At 41.4% G+C, this 13,663-nt stretch overlaps 1 protein-coding gene and 1 pseudogene across 2 annotated transcripts in view; both read right to left on the reverse strand.

Moving 5' to 3' along the window:
- Positions 1-1,202: 1,202 nt before the first annotated feature.
- On the reverse strand, positions 1,203-2,126 carry LOC307108088 (small ribosomal subunit protein uS2-like; annotated as a pseudogene). Its single transcript has one exon. The product of its transcript is annotated as a small ribosomal subunit protein uS2-like (transcript).
- A 3,778-nt stretch (positions 2,127-5,904) lies between these two features.
- Positions 5,905-13,663, reverse strand: part of STRIP2 (striatin interacting protein 2) — a 50,080-nt gene continuing 42,321 nt past the window's right edge. Inside the window, exon 21 of the mRNA XM_079785638.1 lies at positions 5,905-7,737. Within this exon, the coding sequence (XP_079641764.1) occupies positions 7,487-7,737 (251 nt within the window). The 3' untranslated portion in view covers positions 5,905-7,486. The remainder of the gene's footprint in view (positions 7,738-13,663) is intronic.

The following is a 13,663-nucleotide window of genomic DNA, read 5'->3' on the forward strand; positions in this document are numbered from 1 at the left end:
GGATACTATAAATGTTTATGGTTCTTCTGGCCTAAATAATACCATAAGTTTACTGTATTGAGGTACTTAATACTGTTGTAGGCACTTTGTTACTATAGAAACGATGAAGTAGTGAGGTTCTTATCAGTGAAAATATTAGAGGCTAGGTGAGCACCTGGTGAGTGCTATTAAAGGAATTCTTGCCCAGCCGGGTGTGGCTCAGCGGTTGAGTGTCGACCCAGAAACCATGAGGTCACCGGTTCGATTCCTGGTCAAGGCATATGCCTGGGCTGCCGGCTCAATCCTCAGTGTGGGGCATGCAGGAGGCAGCCAATCAATGAGTCTTTCTCATCATTGATGTTTCTACCTATCTCTCCCTCTCCCTTCCTCTCTGAAATCATCATCATCATATATATATATATGAAATCTTACCTTTAAAAAAAAAAAGGAATTCTTGCGCTTGGTGGAAGTTGGCCTAGATGATCTTGGATCTTTCAACTCAAGAATATATTTCTAAAGAAAAACAATTTTTTAAATATATATTTTTTATTGATTTCAGAGAGGAAGGAAGAGGGAGAGAGATAGAAACATCAATGATGTGAGAGAATCACTGATCGGCTGCCTCCTCCATGCCTCCTTGCTGGGGATTGAGCCCCAAACCCTGGCATGTCCCCTGACCAGGAATCGAACCGTGACCTCCTGGTTCATAGGTTGATGCTCAACCACTGAGCCACACTGGCAGGGCTCCCAAATAAAAATTTGCTTCTAAATATTGAGGCTTAACATTTTAAGGATATTAGAATAGCCAAACATTTAGCAAATAACCTTCACCTGGAAAAGGTGTTTGAAGGTATAAGGTACTTAGGACTTACCTTCTATAAACTTTCCAGACCAAGAATCCTGAAGGAATACCAGGTGATTTTCCACTACTGAAAATTCACGAGTGGAAAAATAGGTAAAATAAGATAACTCATGTGTTTTCAAAAAATCACCAATTGGAACTTACCCATGCCAACATTTCCAAAAGTATTTGCATGTTGCTGCCATTATAAACAGAGCTTTGATCTCTCCCTTTGTTCTACCCTATTTTTGAGATTACACATTTCCTTATATTGTTAAATCGCCACCATAATAATAGCTCAGTGATATGATAGGGGAGGTAAATTATTATTTTCACTATCACTATAATCTTTTTTTTTAAAGGAACACAGCTTTCAGGAACTTTATTTTTCATCAACCTTATTTCCGTTCTTTTGTGGAAGAACAGCTGAAGACCACTCAGCGGCTGTTCCTATCCAGTCAGTAGCCTGCACAGTGGGGGCTGCAGACCAGTCTCAGTGGACGCTGAGCTCTCCGGGTTTCCACAGGAAACTACTGGGTAGGCGGAGGGCACCTGCACAACTTCAGAATAGTTTCCGACCTCAGGTTAAGGAGCAGTGACCTCAGGAGCTGGAGCTGTCCGTGGACCCTGAAAATTTCCTCCTTGGTCACAGACTTTTCAGCAGCGGCAGCCTGCACTTCCTTTTCACTCTCTCAAGGATCTCTGTAGAAGTAGAGATCAAGCATGACCTCCTGTGATTGTTCATGGGAGATGTTGCCATCCATGGGCAGTACTTCCCAGGCCAGCATCCAACACATCAGACCCACTGAGTGAGTCCCCTTGTTGTGGCAAGGGCTGGCAATGTCCGCATATCACAGAGGACTGTGTTGCACAGAGCAACGGTGGGCAGGTTAACATAAGACGCCTCTGTGAGAGGCTGGTGGTCAGCCCTGGGGTCAGTAAACACCAGAAGTCTTGGCTCCCGGAAAGCTGCCTGATCTGGTTGGTGAAGGTTCCAGGAGTGAAGCAGCAGCAATACGAGTGGCTCCAGTGGCAGCAGCAAACTTCAGCAGCTCGCTGGCCAGTATTCCTGGACAATATGACTGACATCAGCAGGGTTTCCAATGGCAACAATGGCATGAGCTGCCAGCAGAAGCTCCTCCCAGGTTCTCCTCAGATTGATGACGTAGGTGCCATCACTCTCCCTTCTGTAGATGTACTGTTCCATTTGGAAGTCAAAGTTGGTGCCTCCTAAGTGGGTTCCTGCTGCAAGGAATTTGAGGACATCTTCCTCCTTCATTTGCAGGACATCAAGGGCTCCGGACATTGTGCAAGTTTCCCTTTAAGTTACATAGTGTGAACGAAAGAAGCCACCTGCTAACCTGACAAGCTCAGGGGAGGCCTGTGTGGCAGTCTTGAAAACTCAGAGACCTAGGATAACCACAAAAGATGGTCTGAAAATTAAATATTTAACTACAAACAGGTTATGGTGGGCAGTCATTCCTAGGCTGCTATCTTCCCTGACAAAGATCAACTTGGATCTTCTTTACTGAGCCCATTTGCCTTTTTGCCTCTAAGATAACATATCTGTGAGATGTCTGGGTAACTTGTAACTTCCTTCTTTTGCTGGAGCCCCTGGGGCACAACCAAATGTGGTAGGCGCCAGGACAGATGCCTCAAATTCCTTCATTATCATGTTAATTGTTCTTGTACCCACCTAAGTATGTGTCCATCATTTTACTTTTTGTCCAATCCTAGGGGTTTCCCACCGTTTGACTTTATCCAATGAATTTCATGTAGCCCACCTATGTCCCTCCTTTGATGGCAATGTATAAATACAGATGTAACCCACCATTCTTCGCAGCATTATCTCAATTCATTGAGGTTCTGCTTCCCAGCATATGTCAACAGTTTGGCTCAAATAAACTCACTAAAATTCTTTACAGGTTTCAATGGTTTTTTTTGTTAACAATAGGAACCGAGAACACCATCATATGGCACTTCCTCTCTGGGTAGCATGAAAAGGCACTATAATCATTTTTTTTTTGGTGCAGAGAAAGTGAGTAAAGCAGGAGGAGGCCAAGAGGAAGACAAAGGTTATAATCCTATGTAATAAAAGCCTAATATGCTAAGTATCTGATCATTTGTTCGACCTTTGGACCAGTTGCTATGACATGCACTGACCACCAGGGGGAAGACACTCCAACTGGTAGGTTAGCTTGCTGCTGGGGTCCAGCGATCGGGACACTCCAGCCTGATTGTGCACCAATGGGGTCCCTCAGCCCGGCCTGCGCCCTCTCAAAATCCGGGACCCCTCAGGGGATGTCGGAAAGCTGGTTTCAGTCCAACCCCCACAGGCCAGGCTGAGGGACCCCACCAGTACACGAATCTGTGCACAGGACCTCTAGTGTATAGATAATAAAATCATTCTGTAGCCACATTTACTCTAAATTTTTAAATTTTCTCTTATTGAAAAGCATCATATAAAATATGTATTTAAATATGTAGTAGTATTAAACACATGTAAGATACTACTAGCTGCTATGGAACCTACTAGGTGTTTTAGAAATGTTTATGTCTAAGTTCTATATTTTGTAAAATGTTGCTTTATTACAGGAAACATTCTTATCACACTGATACAGAAAAGTCTGGTCTGGAATAATAGGTAGAGTAGATGTTAATTGGCCATGCCCAGTATTTTTGAGATAATGGCAGGACTTCCTTAGCCCGAGAAAATCACCCTAAACACACTTATCACCTAGCTTCCCAGAATTGCAAAGTTCATACTTGACCTAGCCTGGATGTTAAGGTAGTTACTTAGCTCATTAATTAGAGCATTAATGAGATTAAGGTCATGACTTTATTGTATGAACCACGGTCATTTCCAGAACCTCAGCTGCATTCCTAATCTCAGCTAGTTTTATTGTAAATATGGGTCATCTCCAGAAGGACTAGAGGGAAAAATTCAAAACTCACCACCACTACTTGGGGGAGAAACAGAAACCATTAAAACACTTGTCTATAGGGTTATTTTTACATAACGATGATTGTTGTTAGAATGAAGAGCTGGGGGAACTGTGGACAAGGAAAGACAAGAAAGCACAACTAAAAATATCAGCATAAAGCACTGAAATGGGCGGTTTCAAATGCTCGCAGGAAATGTCAAAATTCTCAAGAATCACTAAGGAAGTCTCACTACCAACCTCAAGCGCTCACTGGGAAGCGGTAGTGACTAAGTGTCTCTGGCAGTCTGGTTGCAACTGTTTCCCTGCAGGTGAAGTGTGCTTTCTCTGGCCCAGTGGTTGGCTTGTCCATTAATTGCTTTAAGCCAATGGAATATGAACAATTTGACCTATGCCACATCCAAGCAGGAACTTTAAATGTGCTTGCATGGTATGGTTTGGTCTCTTGCTCCTGCCCTTCACTGCGAGAAAAGTGTGTCCCAGGCAGGGGCTGTTCTATCAGCCTGGGGCCAGAAGAAGACGTACGGAGCAGAGTCAATCCAGCAGAGTTCAATCTGAGTTGAGCAGAGCGGCAGCTGATTTGTAGACCCATGAACAAGAAATGAAGGTTTGTCATAAATCACTAAGATTTTGCAGTTGCTTGTATTAGTCTACTCCCAAGGAATACTAAAATAAGATTTTATATATTCATCCTCTTTAATTATATCCTTCCTTTCTATATCTAATATGTCTTTAATATTCTCCTGTGTTAAAGAATTTTGAATTTTCCCCTCTAGTCCTTCACAATAAAACTTGCTGAGATTAGGAATGCAGCTGAGGTTCTGGAAATGACCGTGGTTCATACAATAAAGTCATGACCTTAATCTCATTAATGCTCTAATTAATGAGCTAAGTAACTAAGACCAAGTTTCTAACTCCAGTTGAATTTTTTTATTAAAGTGCATCAGTAAATAAAGTGTTAACTATCAAGACAAACTTTACTGAAATATTCACAAATAAAAATCCTCTACTTGCCCCGCCAGCGTGGCTCAGTGTTTGAGCATCGACTTATGAACCAGGAGGTCACGGTTCGATTCCTGGTCAGGTCACATGTGCTGGTTTCGGGCTAAATCCCCAGTAGGGGGTGTGCAGGAGGCAGCCGATTGATGATTCTCTCTCATCATTGATGTTTCTATATCTCTCCCTTTCTCCCTTCCTCTCTCTGAAATCAGTAAAAATATATATTTTAAAATCCTCTACTTAATGAATCACTCAAATGATGTTCTATGAAGTAACAGTAATCATGATTGGAAGCTAATTAATCTGAATTTATTCTTAACCACACACATGGATTCTCAAATTGGGATATTCAATCAACCTGGTTACCTTAACATATGGGGCTGGCTGTCAATACCTGAATACTTGTCCCAGCAAGTCAGTGGAAAAATGATGTGATTTGAAACTAATCATTTATCCTTGGTGCCACAATTTCTCCATCTGCACTGAGAATTAATCTTCCCTTAGAGAAGATTTGTAAGAAAGTATGAAATGTTAAGACTTACCATACTTCTAAGCCTCAGGAAGCATTCTTTATGCATATTTTAAATTGATATATATATATAAATTGATATATATATATATATATATATATATATATATATATATATATTGATTTCAGAGAGGAAGGGAGAGATAGAAACATTAATGATGAGAGGAAATCATTGATTGGCTGCCTACTGCACGCCCTCTCCTGGTGATGGAGCCCACAACCTGGGCACGTGCCCTTGACCAAAATCGAACCTGGGTCCCTTCAGTCAGCAGGGGGACACTCTATCTACTGAACCAAATCGGCTAGGGCAATGTGCATATTTTAAAAGGGCAACTTATTTGTACTTGACACAAATTAATACTATATGGCTTTAAACGAAATAGATTGATGACTGCTCTTTCTTTGAAAATTATCTTTTTACTGAAATCACATTAAAATTATAGTTTAACAGGGTTCACAATGATATGCTTGGTAAATTATTTTGATTGCAATGAGGACTACCATCCTCTTCAGGCAAAAGTACAAAGTATTTAAAGCAATGTCATGCATCACATATTTACAGGACCTATCCATAAAAACAGAAATCCTGCTGCCTAACAGCACAAGGAGGTGAAGCCCAAGCTTTGATTAGTTTTGGTGTAGTTCCTTTGGATATGGTTTGAAATGCAATCATGACTTCCAGAGAGGCTGTGGCTGACAAAGGACAGAGTATAAATAAGCCAATTTTGATTAGATCTGGCACAATTAAATGGCCTGGTGCTGTTATAAAACAGATTCAATAATGTCTACGTTGGGGGAAGGAGGATTTAAAGTAAAAAAGCTTGAAAATATAGATGGCAATTGTGGGGCTAGAAGAGAAATAAAATAATCCTGATTGAATCAGACTTTCCTAAAAACCTTGTTTCTGTGGGAAGTATGTGATTCTGCTGTAAGAGAAGTTTAAAGAGGTTGGTACAACAACCCTTATATTTTCAAAGCAATGTGCAATACTGTTAGGGTAGAAACAGTATTGCTAAATCTCCACATGACACTTTGAAACCACTAGCAGGAAAAAAGAAAATAAAATCATTATTAATCAACATAGAAGAAAAATGGTAAGCTGTCTTGCTGTTCAATAATTGATCATGCAAATGGACACAACATATCAATAAGTAAAATCTGTAGATAACTGGTCATTTAAAAAATGAATTAGATTAAAATGAATTTCTGCAGTGTACTCAGACATTTTAAGACTAAGGTAGTTTCAGAAAAAACATGGAACATCCTTAGAGGAGGCCTGTTTGTACTGGTTGTGACAGAGCACTCCATGCCCTATACAGAGTTCACAAGAAAATAATATTAATATTGACCATAGATCTCTTAGAGAATAAAGGGAAAACACTTTACACAATATACCTTCCTATAACATGCAGTATTTAGGTAATAGTCATCATCCTTTACAAAGAAGGTGCAGGTGCTCCAAAATTATCTTAGAGTTAATGACTTTAGAAAGAGGTATCAAAATTTTAATTCTCACCCAAGGATATGTTTTTCATTGATTGGTTGCCTCCTGTACGTGCTCTGTCCAGGGATTGAACCAGCAACCTTGGTATGTGCCCTGATGGGAAATTGAACCCCTTGATGCATGGGATGACGCTCTAACCAACTGAGCCACACTGGCCAGAACTAGTGTCAAAAATTAAAAAAAAACAACTTAATTTCAAAGTTGGTTTTGCCAAACCTCTGGTAAGTCCTAGGAGTACAGGGTAAGCAAGAAGAAAATACTCTCCCTCTTTTATGACGTGCACCTCTCATGACCATGATGAATGCCATGGACCAGATGCCATCATAAACTTATCTGCACACTTGGGGCCAGCAAGGGCCAGGCTGGTTCTAGGTAAAACTAAAGCAGAGAGCAGTCCCACAAAAGAGCATGTGAAGGACAGATCCAACAGGAGATTTCCAAGGTCACCTGGCATCCAAATGACCCCAGATTAAGTTCATCAATTTTTTGTGATTCAGGATCCTAGCCTTGCACTATCTACAGGCACCATAGCCCCCAGGTCGCCCTGAACTACCCTGATGTCCTTGGACTGGGCCAGCTCTCCCCTGGACAAGCATTTCTAGAACTGGAAATGAAGGCTGAATGAGCAGGGTAGGCAGAGCACCATTTATTGGAGCCAACCCCCATCTAGCAGATGCTTTGTTGACAAGAGCTTAGTGATTCTGGAGCAGCTCTTCCCAACAGATGGGCTGTGAAAACACCTCTCTTTCCAGCCAGATCTCATATGAACAGTGGAAATCCTCAGGCAGATCCAGCCTCTGACCCAGCACACTCTGCAAGCAGTTATCCACAGGTGAAAATTCAGAGTCCTGAGGGCTGTCATATCGGCGGCTATTAAAAGCCTCAATGTTGGCCCTCAAGGTGCATTCTTCTGCTTGGAAGTCCCATGGCCTGGCATCGATGTCTGGTGGGAGGAGAGAAGGAAAAAGATGTATACAACTTAGGACACTGCTCCCCTTACCACAGACCATGGTCTATAGGATACCAACAATGGAATTGCTCAGAATTTCCTTTCTGTAAATGAAAAAAGTAAATAACATGCTGCCATTCAGGTTTAAAAAATACATACGTGCCCATATACATACGCTTACATATACAGACTAGAAACTGGCAACCGTGATTACCACTGTAAGGACCCTGAGGGAGGTATCTTCTATTTTACTTCCTTTTCTTTATTTCACTTTCTTACTAGTTATATGTTCAGTAAGTAAGTCCTCACTTTACATCATTGATAGGTTCTGCATCACAATAAGGGACACAATTTTAACATAGGCTAATGGATATAAATGAGTTACGTTAGAAAGGCATCTCATCAATGTTATAATGAAACAACAATGAACGAAATGATGCTATTTGAATGGAATCACCAGCTCTCAAGGAATGTGATGAGGCAGAAAGGGGTACAACAAGAAGAATTAGAATGAACCAATTATTAAAGACTTCCTGATTCCCTGGGGCCTCCCCCAGCTTATATTAATATTAGGAGATTAAGGCTTCCATGGAGGTAAAAATAGAAAACAAATAATCTACTTTGTTTCTATTTATCCCACTTAGACTCTTATTTCAGGGCCAGAGATACACATTCCCAGATCTCTTGTTCCCACACTCAATGGTTTATCATAAGTAAGTGCAGTTAGGATTTCGGCTCATGAGGCAGCAACAACAGATGTGCCATTTGCAGGATAAAACATTTTCATATTTTAAAAATCTATAAGAATTTAAATAGTTAATTGCACTTTTTAATAAAAATATATTTTATTGATTTTAGAGAGGAAGGGAGAGGGATAGAGAGAAACATCAATGATGAGAATCATTGATCAGCTGCCTCCCGCACACCCCCCCAATGGGGATCGAGCCCGAAACTCAGGCATGTGCCCTTGGCCGGAATCGAACCTGGGACCCTTCAGTCCGCAGGCTGACGCTCTATCCACTGAGCCAAACCGGCTAGGGCTAATTGTGCTTTATGTCTTACTAGTAGCCCTGCGCATGAATCCGTACACCAGTAGCTTGCTGCTGCCCTCCAGTAGGTCTCCAACCGCTGTCCTGCCCCCTCCTGTAGCTCTCCGCTGCCCGCTTGTAGCTCGCTGCCCTACCCTCCTGCTGATCCGTGATCTGGTCGTTATGCGGTCGGTCGTTACACTTCACAGCGTAAGGACCATTTGCATATGACATCTTTATTATATAGGATAGTAGAAGTTGCATCCTGACTTGTTATCTGCCAATCAGATGCTTCCCTTAGTTCTCTGCACTCTTTACTGCAGCATCCTCTCAAATTCAGGCCTGTTACAAATCCCAGCAAAGACAAGTCATTAGTCGTCTTGCCAAAAACTCTTAAATGCAATTATGCAAACAATGCTCAAATCCCACTACAACAAATGTCAATACAATGAAGAAGCTCTCCAAAATATATTCTTCTAAACTCGGGTCAATCTTAGCCTAAGTCTTGGTAAGTTAACTAGGAATTACAGTGTATTACAATATGCAGCTCCCAACATGACCTAGAACAGTGGTCGGCAAACTCATTAGTCAACAGAGCCAAATATCAACAGTACAACTATTGAAATTTCTTTTGAGAGCCAAATTTTTTAAACTTAAACTTCTTCTAATGCCACTTCTTCAAAATAGACTCGCCCAGGCTGTGGTATTTTGTGGAAGAGCCACACTCAAGGGGCCAAAGAGCCGCATGTGGCTCGCGAGCCTCAGTTTGCCCATCACTGACCTAGAATGTACTATAGCCAAAAAGTTTTAAATTGAATTCATCAAACCTTTGGATCTAACTTTCAGTTTACAGGCAATACCAGAGATAGAGCAGCGATTTTCAACTGGTGCCGTAAGAATTTTTAAAACATGCAATACCTGACTATTTAGTCAGGGGCACTGACCTATTTTCCCTTGGATTGTTAAATAAAAGAATGACAACAGCCAACACAACAATAGCCATTCAGTGTGAATGAATCAGAATCATACCTGTTTATTTTGTCAGATCTGCAAAAAATATATATTTTTGGTGTGACGCAGAACTTTAGTAATTAGTTTATGTGTGCCATGTGATGAAAAAGGTTGAAAATCGCTGAGATGGAGGAATAAGGTAAATGACAACACAAAGAAGCAAGTAGACAAATCCAGATGGTGGATAACCTGCAGGAAACTTGTCCTCGTTCTTCAATTAGTCAGTGTTATAGGTGGGGGTGGGGGAGAGGGGGAAATGGCAGCTAGTTTCAAAACTAATAAAAGGCTATAACAACCAGATGGAATTTGTGGTCCTGGGTTGGATTATGACTTGGAAAAATACCTTTCAAAAACATTAGGTCAACTGGGGATTTCTGAATTCAGACTTGATTATTAGATGAAATTTTAAAATATAGTGATATGGAAAGGTGGAGATAATGCTAATTAAAAAGAGATTATAGCCTTGGCTGGTATGGCTCTGTGGTTAGAGCGTAGGCCTGCAGACCGAAGGGTCTCAGGTTCGATTCCCAATCAAGGACACGTACCTGGGTTGCAGATTCCATCATGAGCCAGTGGGGTATGTGCGGGAGGCAACCAAGGTAGCTCTCTCACAACGATGTTTCTCTCTCCCTTCTAAAAAAAAAAAAAATCAATGGAAAAAATATACACTGAGTGGCCATATTATTATGATAACCCCATCAGTACTTCTTTGGGCCACCTTTTGCCTTCAATACTGCAGCGATTCTTCTTGGCACTGACTCCATGAGATGTTGAAAGGTGATGCAAGGAATCTGACACCATGCCTGATGAATAGCACTGTCCAGTTCTGTGAGATTTGATGGTTGTGGAACCAGCTGCCTGATGGCTCTTTTAACTTTGTCCCACAAATGCTCAATTTGATTGAGATCTGGTGATTGTGGGGGCCACCTAAGCACGGTAAAGTCTCCCTCATGTTCTTAAAACCACTTCTGCACAATACGAGCACCGTGGCATGGCGCATTGTCTTGTTGGAAGAAGCCATCTTCATTGGGATACGCCATCAACATGATAGGATGAACTTGATCAGCAATGATACTTTAGGTATGTTGTGCTATTCAGACATTGTTCCACAGGAATTAAAGGGCCCAAATCATGCCAAGAAAACATGCCCCAAACCATAACACTGCCCCCACCAGCTTGAAGGTACTTATGCATGTGGGGTGCATGCTTTCAAGCTGTTTCTGTTCTCACTCTGCCATTTGCATGATGCAACTGGAAATGTGATTCATCGGACCACATGACTTTTTTCCAATGCTCGACTGTCCAATCCTTTTGTTCCTGTGCGAATTGGAGACGTTTTATCTTGGTAACTGCAGACAGCAAAGGTTGCAGGCTGTTTTGTTCGAACAGGCCTTCGGCTTCCATATCCCATACGATGCAGTGTACGGCTAATTTACCTACAAACATCAGGTGGTCATAATAATCTGGCCACTCAGTGTATATCCTCAGGTAAGGATAAACATAAAAAGAGATGATAAAATAGCAGGTACAGGCCATGTTCCTGGCACCAAACTCTTCTTGGCTCAGGCTGGCCACATGTCTCCTGCACTCGCTTGGCCACCACTCAGCAGCTGCTAGGAAGACGGTGCTTAGTGGAGAGCTAAGGCTTCCATGAGCACCTGAAGGAACTGGGAGTGGGAATGGCTCTGCGGAGAGCGGGTGCCACGGCCAAACCAGACCGTCATCACTTCTGATGGCAAAAACCTTAATAAGAACTGAGGGCACATTGAAAATGACAGTTCTCAGATAACCTGGGAGAGAAGTTTTGAAGAAACTACAGCTGATGGTGGAAAAACTCAAACTGTCTGCACCTTTATAAATGGCACTTTGTTGTCATCCCAATACACCAAGGTTGCGGGTTCAATTGCAGTCAGGGCATATACAAGAATCAACCAAGGAATGCATAAATAAGTGGAACATATCAATGTTTCTCTCTCTTTTTCTCTCTCCAAAATGCGTCATTGGTTCAACGTCAGGAACGGAATGGGAAGAAAAGTACAATAATGAGAAGATTGGAAGGCAGGAAATTAGTGGTGGAATGTATCATAAACACTGTCACCTGTACGTGGATCTATGAAAAAGTAGAGTAAAAATTCCACCATCCTTCTGGACAAGAATTAGCTGTGAGGATAAACAAGCTCAGTTCAAGGAGCAAATCTCTCCAGGCTGTTTTGTTTTTCATCACTGTGTTCAGTTATCTTTATTGCAAACATTTTACATACAACTATTTCCGAGTGCTAGTTTAATTACTAACCTTTGGTTAGTAAATAAATGTATTTATGCTAAAGAAAAAAAAAAGCAAGTACAATTTGCTTTCATTTTAATAAAAAGTATATATATGTAAAGAAAAAGATCTGGAACAGAGAAACCAAGATGGAGGCATAGGTAATCACCTGAACTGCTGCCTCGCACAACAATTTCAAAACTACAACTAAAAGACAAAACGGACATCATCCAGAACCATGGGAAGGCTGGCTGAGTGGAAATTCTACAACTAGAAGGAAAGAGAAAAGCACACTGAGACTCACAGGAGCTGCGGAAGGCAGAGGTACGAGGTGCGCGCGCAGAGAGGGCTGGCAACTGAGTACGCGGCTAGCTTTCTCAATTGGGAGGGAGACAAAAGCTCCCGACTGCTCTGAACTTCAGTTCCAGGCAAGACTCTGGGACCCAGACTCATACGAAGAGAAACTGGACTGTCTGGCAGCAGGTGAAACTCGAGGGTGGCTTTCTCTCAGAGGTGCTTGCAGCAATTACCGAGGGACACTGAGAACCAGGGGCCTCTTAGGGCAGGGCTGACAGGACACTTAGCACACAAAGCCACTCTGTCAACTCAGGGAAGCAGCCAAAATGCAGAGACAAAGAAACAGGTCACAAATGAAAGAAATGGAGGAAAGCAAATGACTGGATATAGAGTTCAAAACTATGGTTATAAGGTTTTTCAAGAATTTTCTACAAAAGGCCAATAAATTTAGTGAGACCCTCGAGGATATGAAAAAGGACCAACTAGAAATTAAGCATACACTGACTGAAATAAAAAATAATATACAGAGATCCAACAGTAGACTAGAGGATCGCAAGAATCAAGTCAAAGATTTGTGGAAAAGCAAAAAGAAAAAAGAATCCAAAAATATGAAGGTAGTGTAAGGAGCCTCTGGGACAACTTCAAGCGTACCAACATTCGAATATGGGGTGCCAGAAGAAGAGAGAGAGCAAGATACTGAAAACCTATTTGAAGAAATAATGACAGAAAACTTCCCCCACCTGGTGAAAGAAATAGACTTACAAGTCCAGGAAGCGCACAGAACCCCAAAGAAAAGGAATCCAAAGAGGGCCACACCAAGACACATCATAATTAAAATGCCAAGAACAAAAGACAAAGAGAGAATATTAAAAGCAGCAAGAGAAAAACAGTTAGTTACCTACAAGGGAACACCCATATGATTGTCAGCTGATTTCTCAACAGAAACTATTCAGGCCAGATGGGAATGGCAAGAAATATTCAAAGTGATGAATAGCAAGAACCTACAACCAAGATTACTCTACCCAGCAAAGTTATCATTCAGAATGGAAGGTCAGATAAAGAACTTCACAGATAAGAAAAAGCTAAAGGAGTTCATCACCGCCAAACCAGTGTTATATGAAATGCTGAAAGGTATTCTTTAAGAAGAGGAAGAAGAAGAAAAATGTAAAGATAAAAATTATGAACAACAAATACATATCTATCAACAAGTGAATCTAAAAATCAAGTGAATAAAAAACCTGATGAACAGAATAAACTGGTGAATATAATAGAATCAGGGGCATAGAAAAGGAATGGACTGACAATCCTTGGGGGGAAAGGG

This window comes from Cnephaeus nilssonii, assembly GCF_951640355.1.
Source record: "Cnephaeus nilssonii genome assembly, chromosome: 12".
NCBI classification, from domain to species: Eukaryota; Metazoa; Chordata; class Mammalia; order Chiroptera; family Vespertilionidae; genus Cnephaeus; species Cnephaeus nilssonii.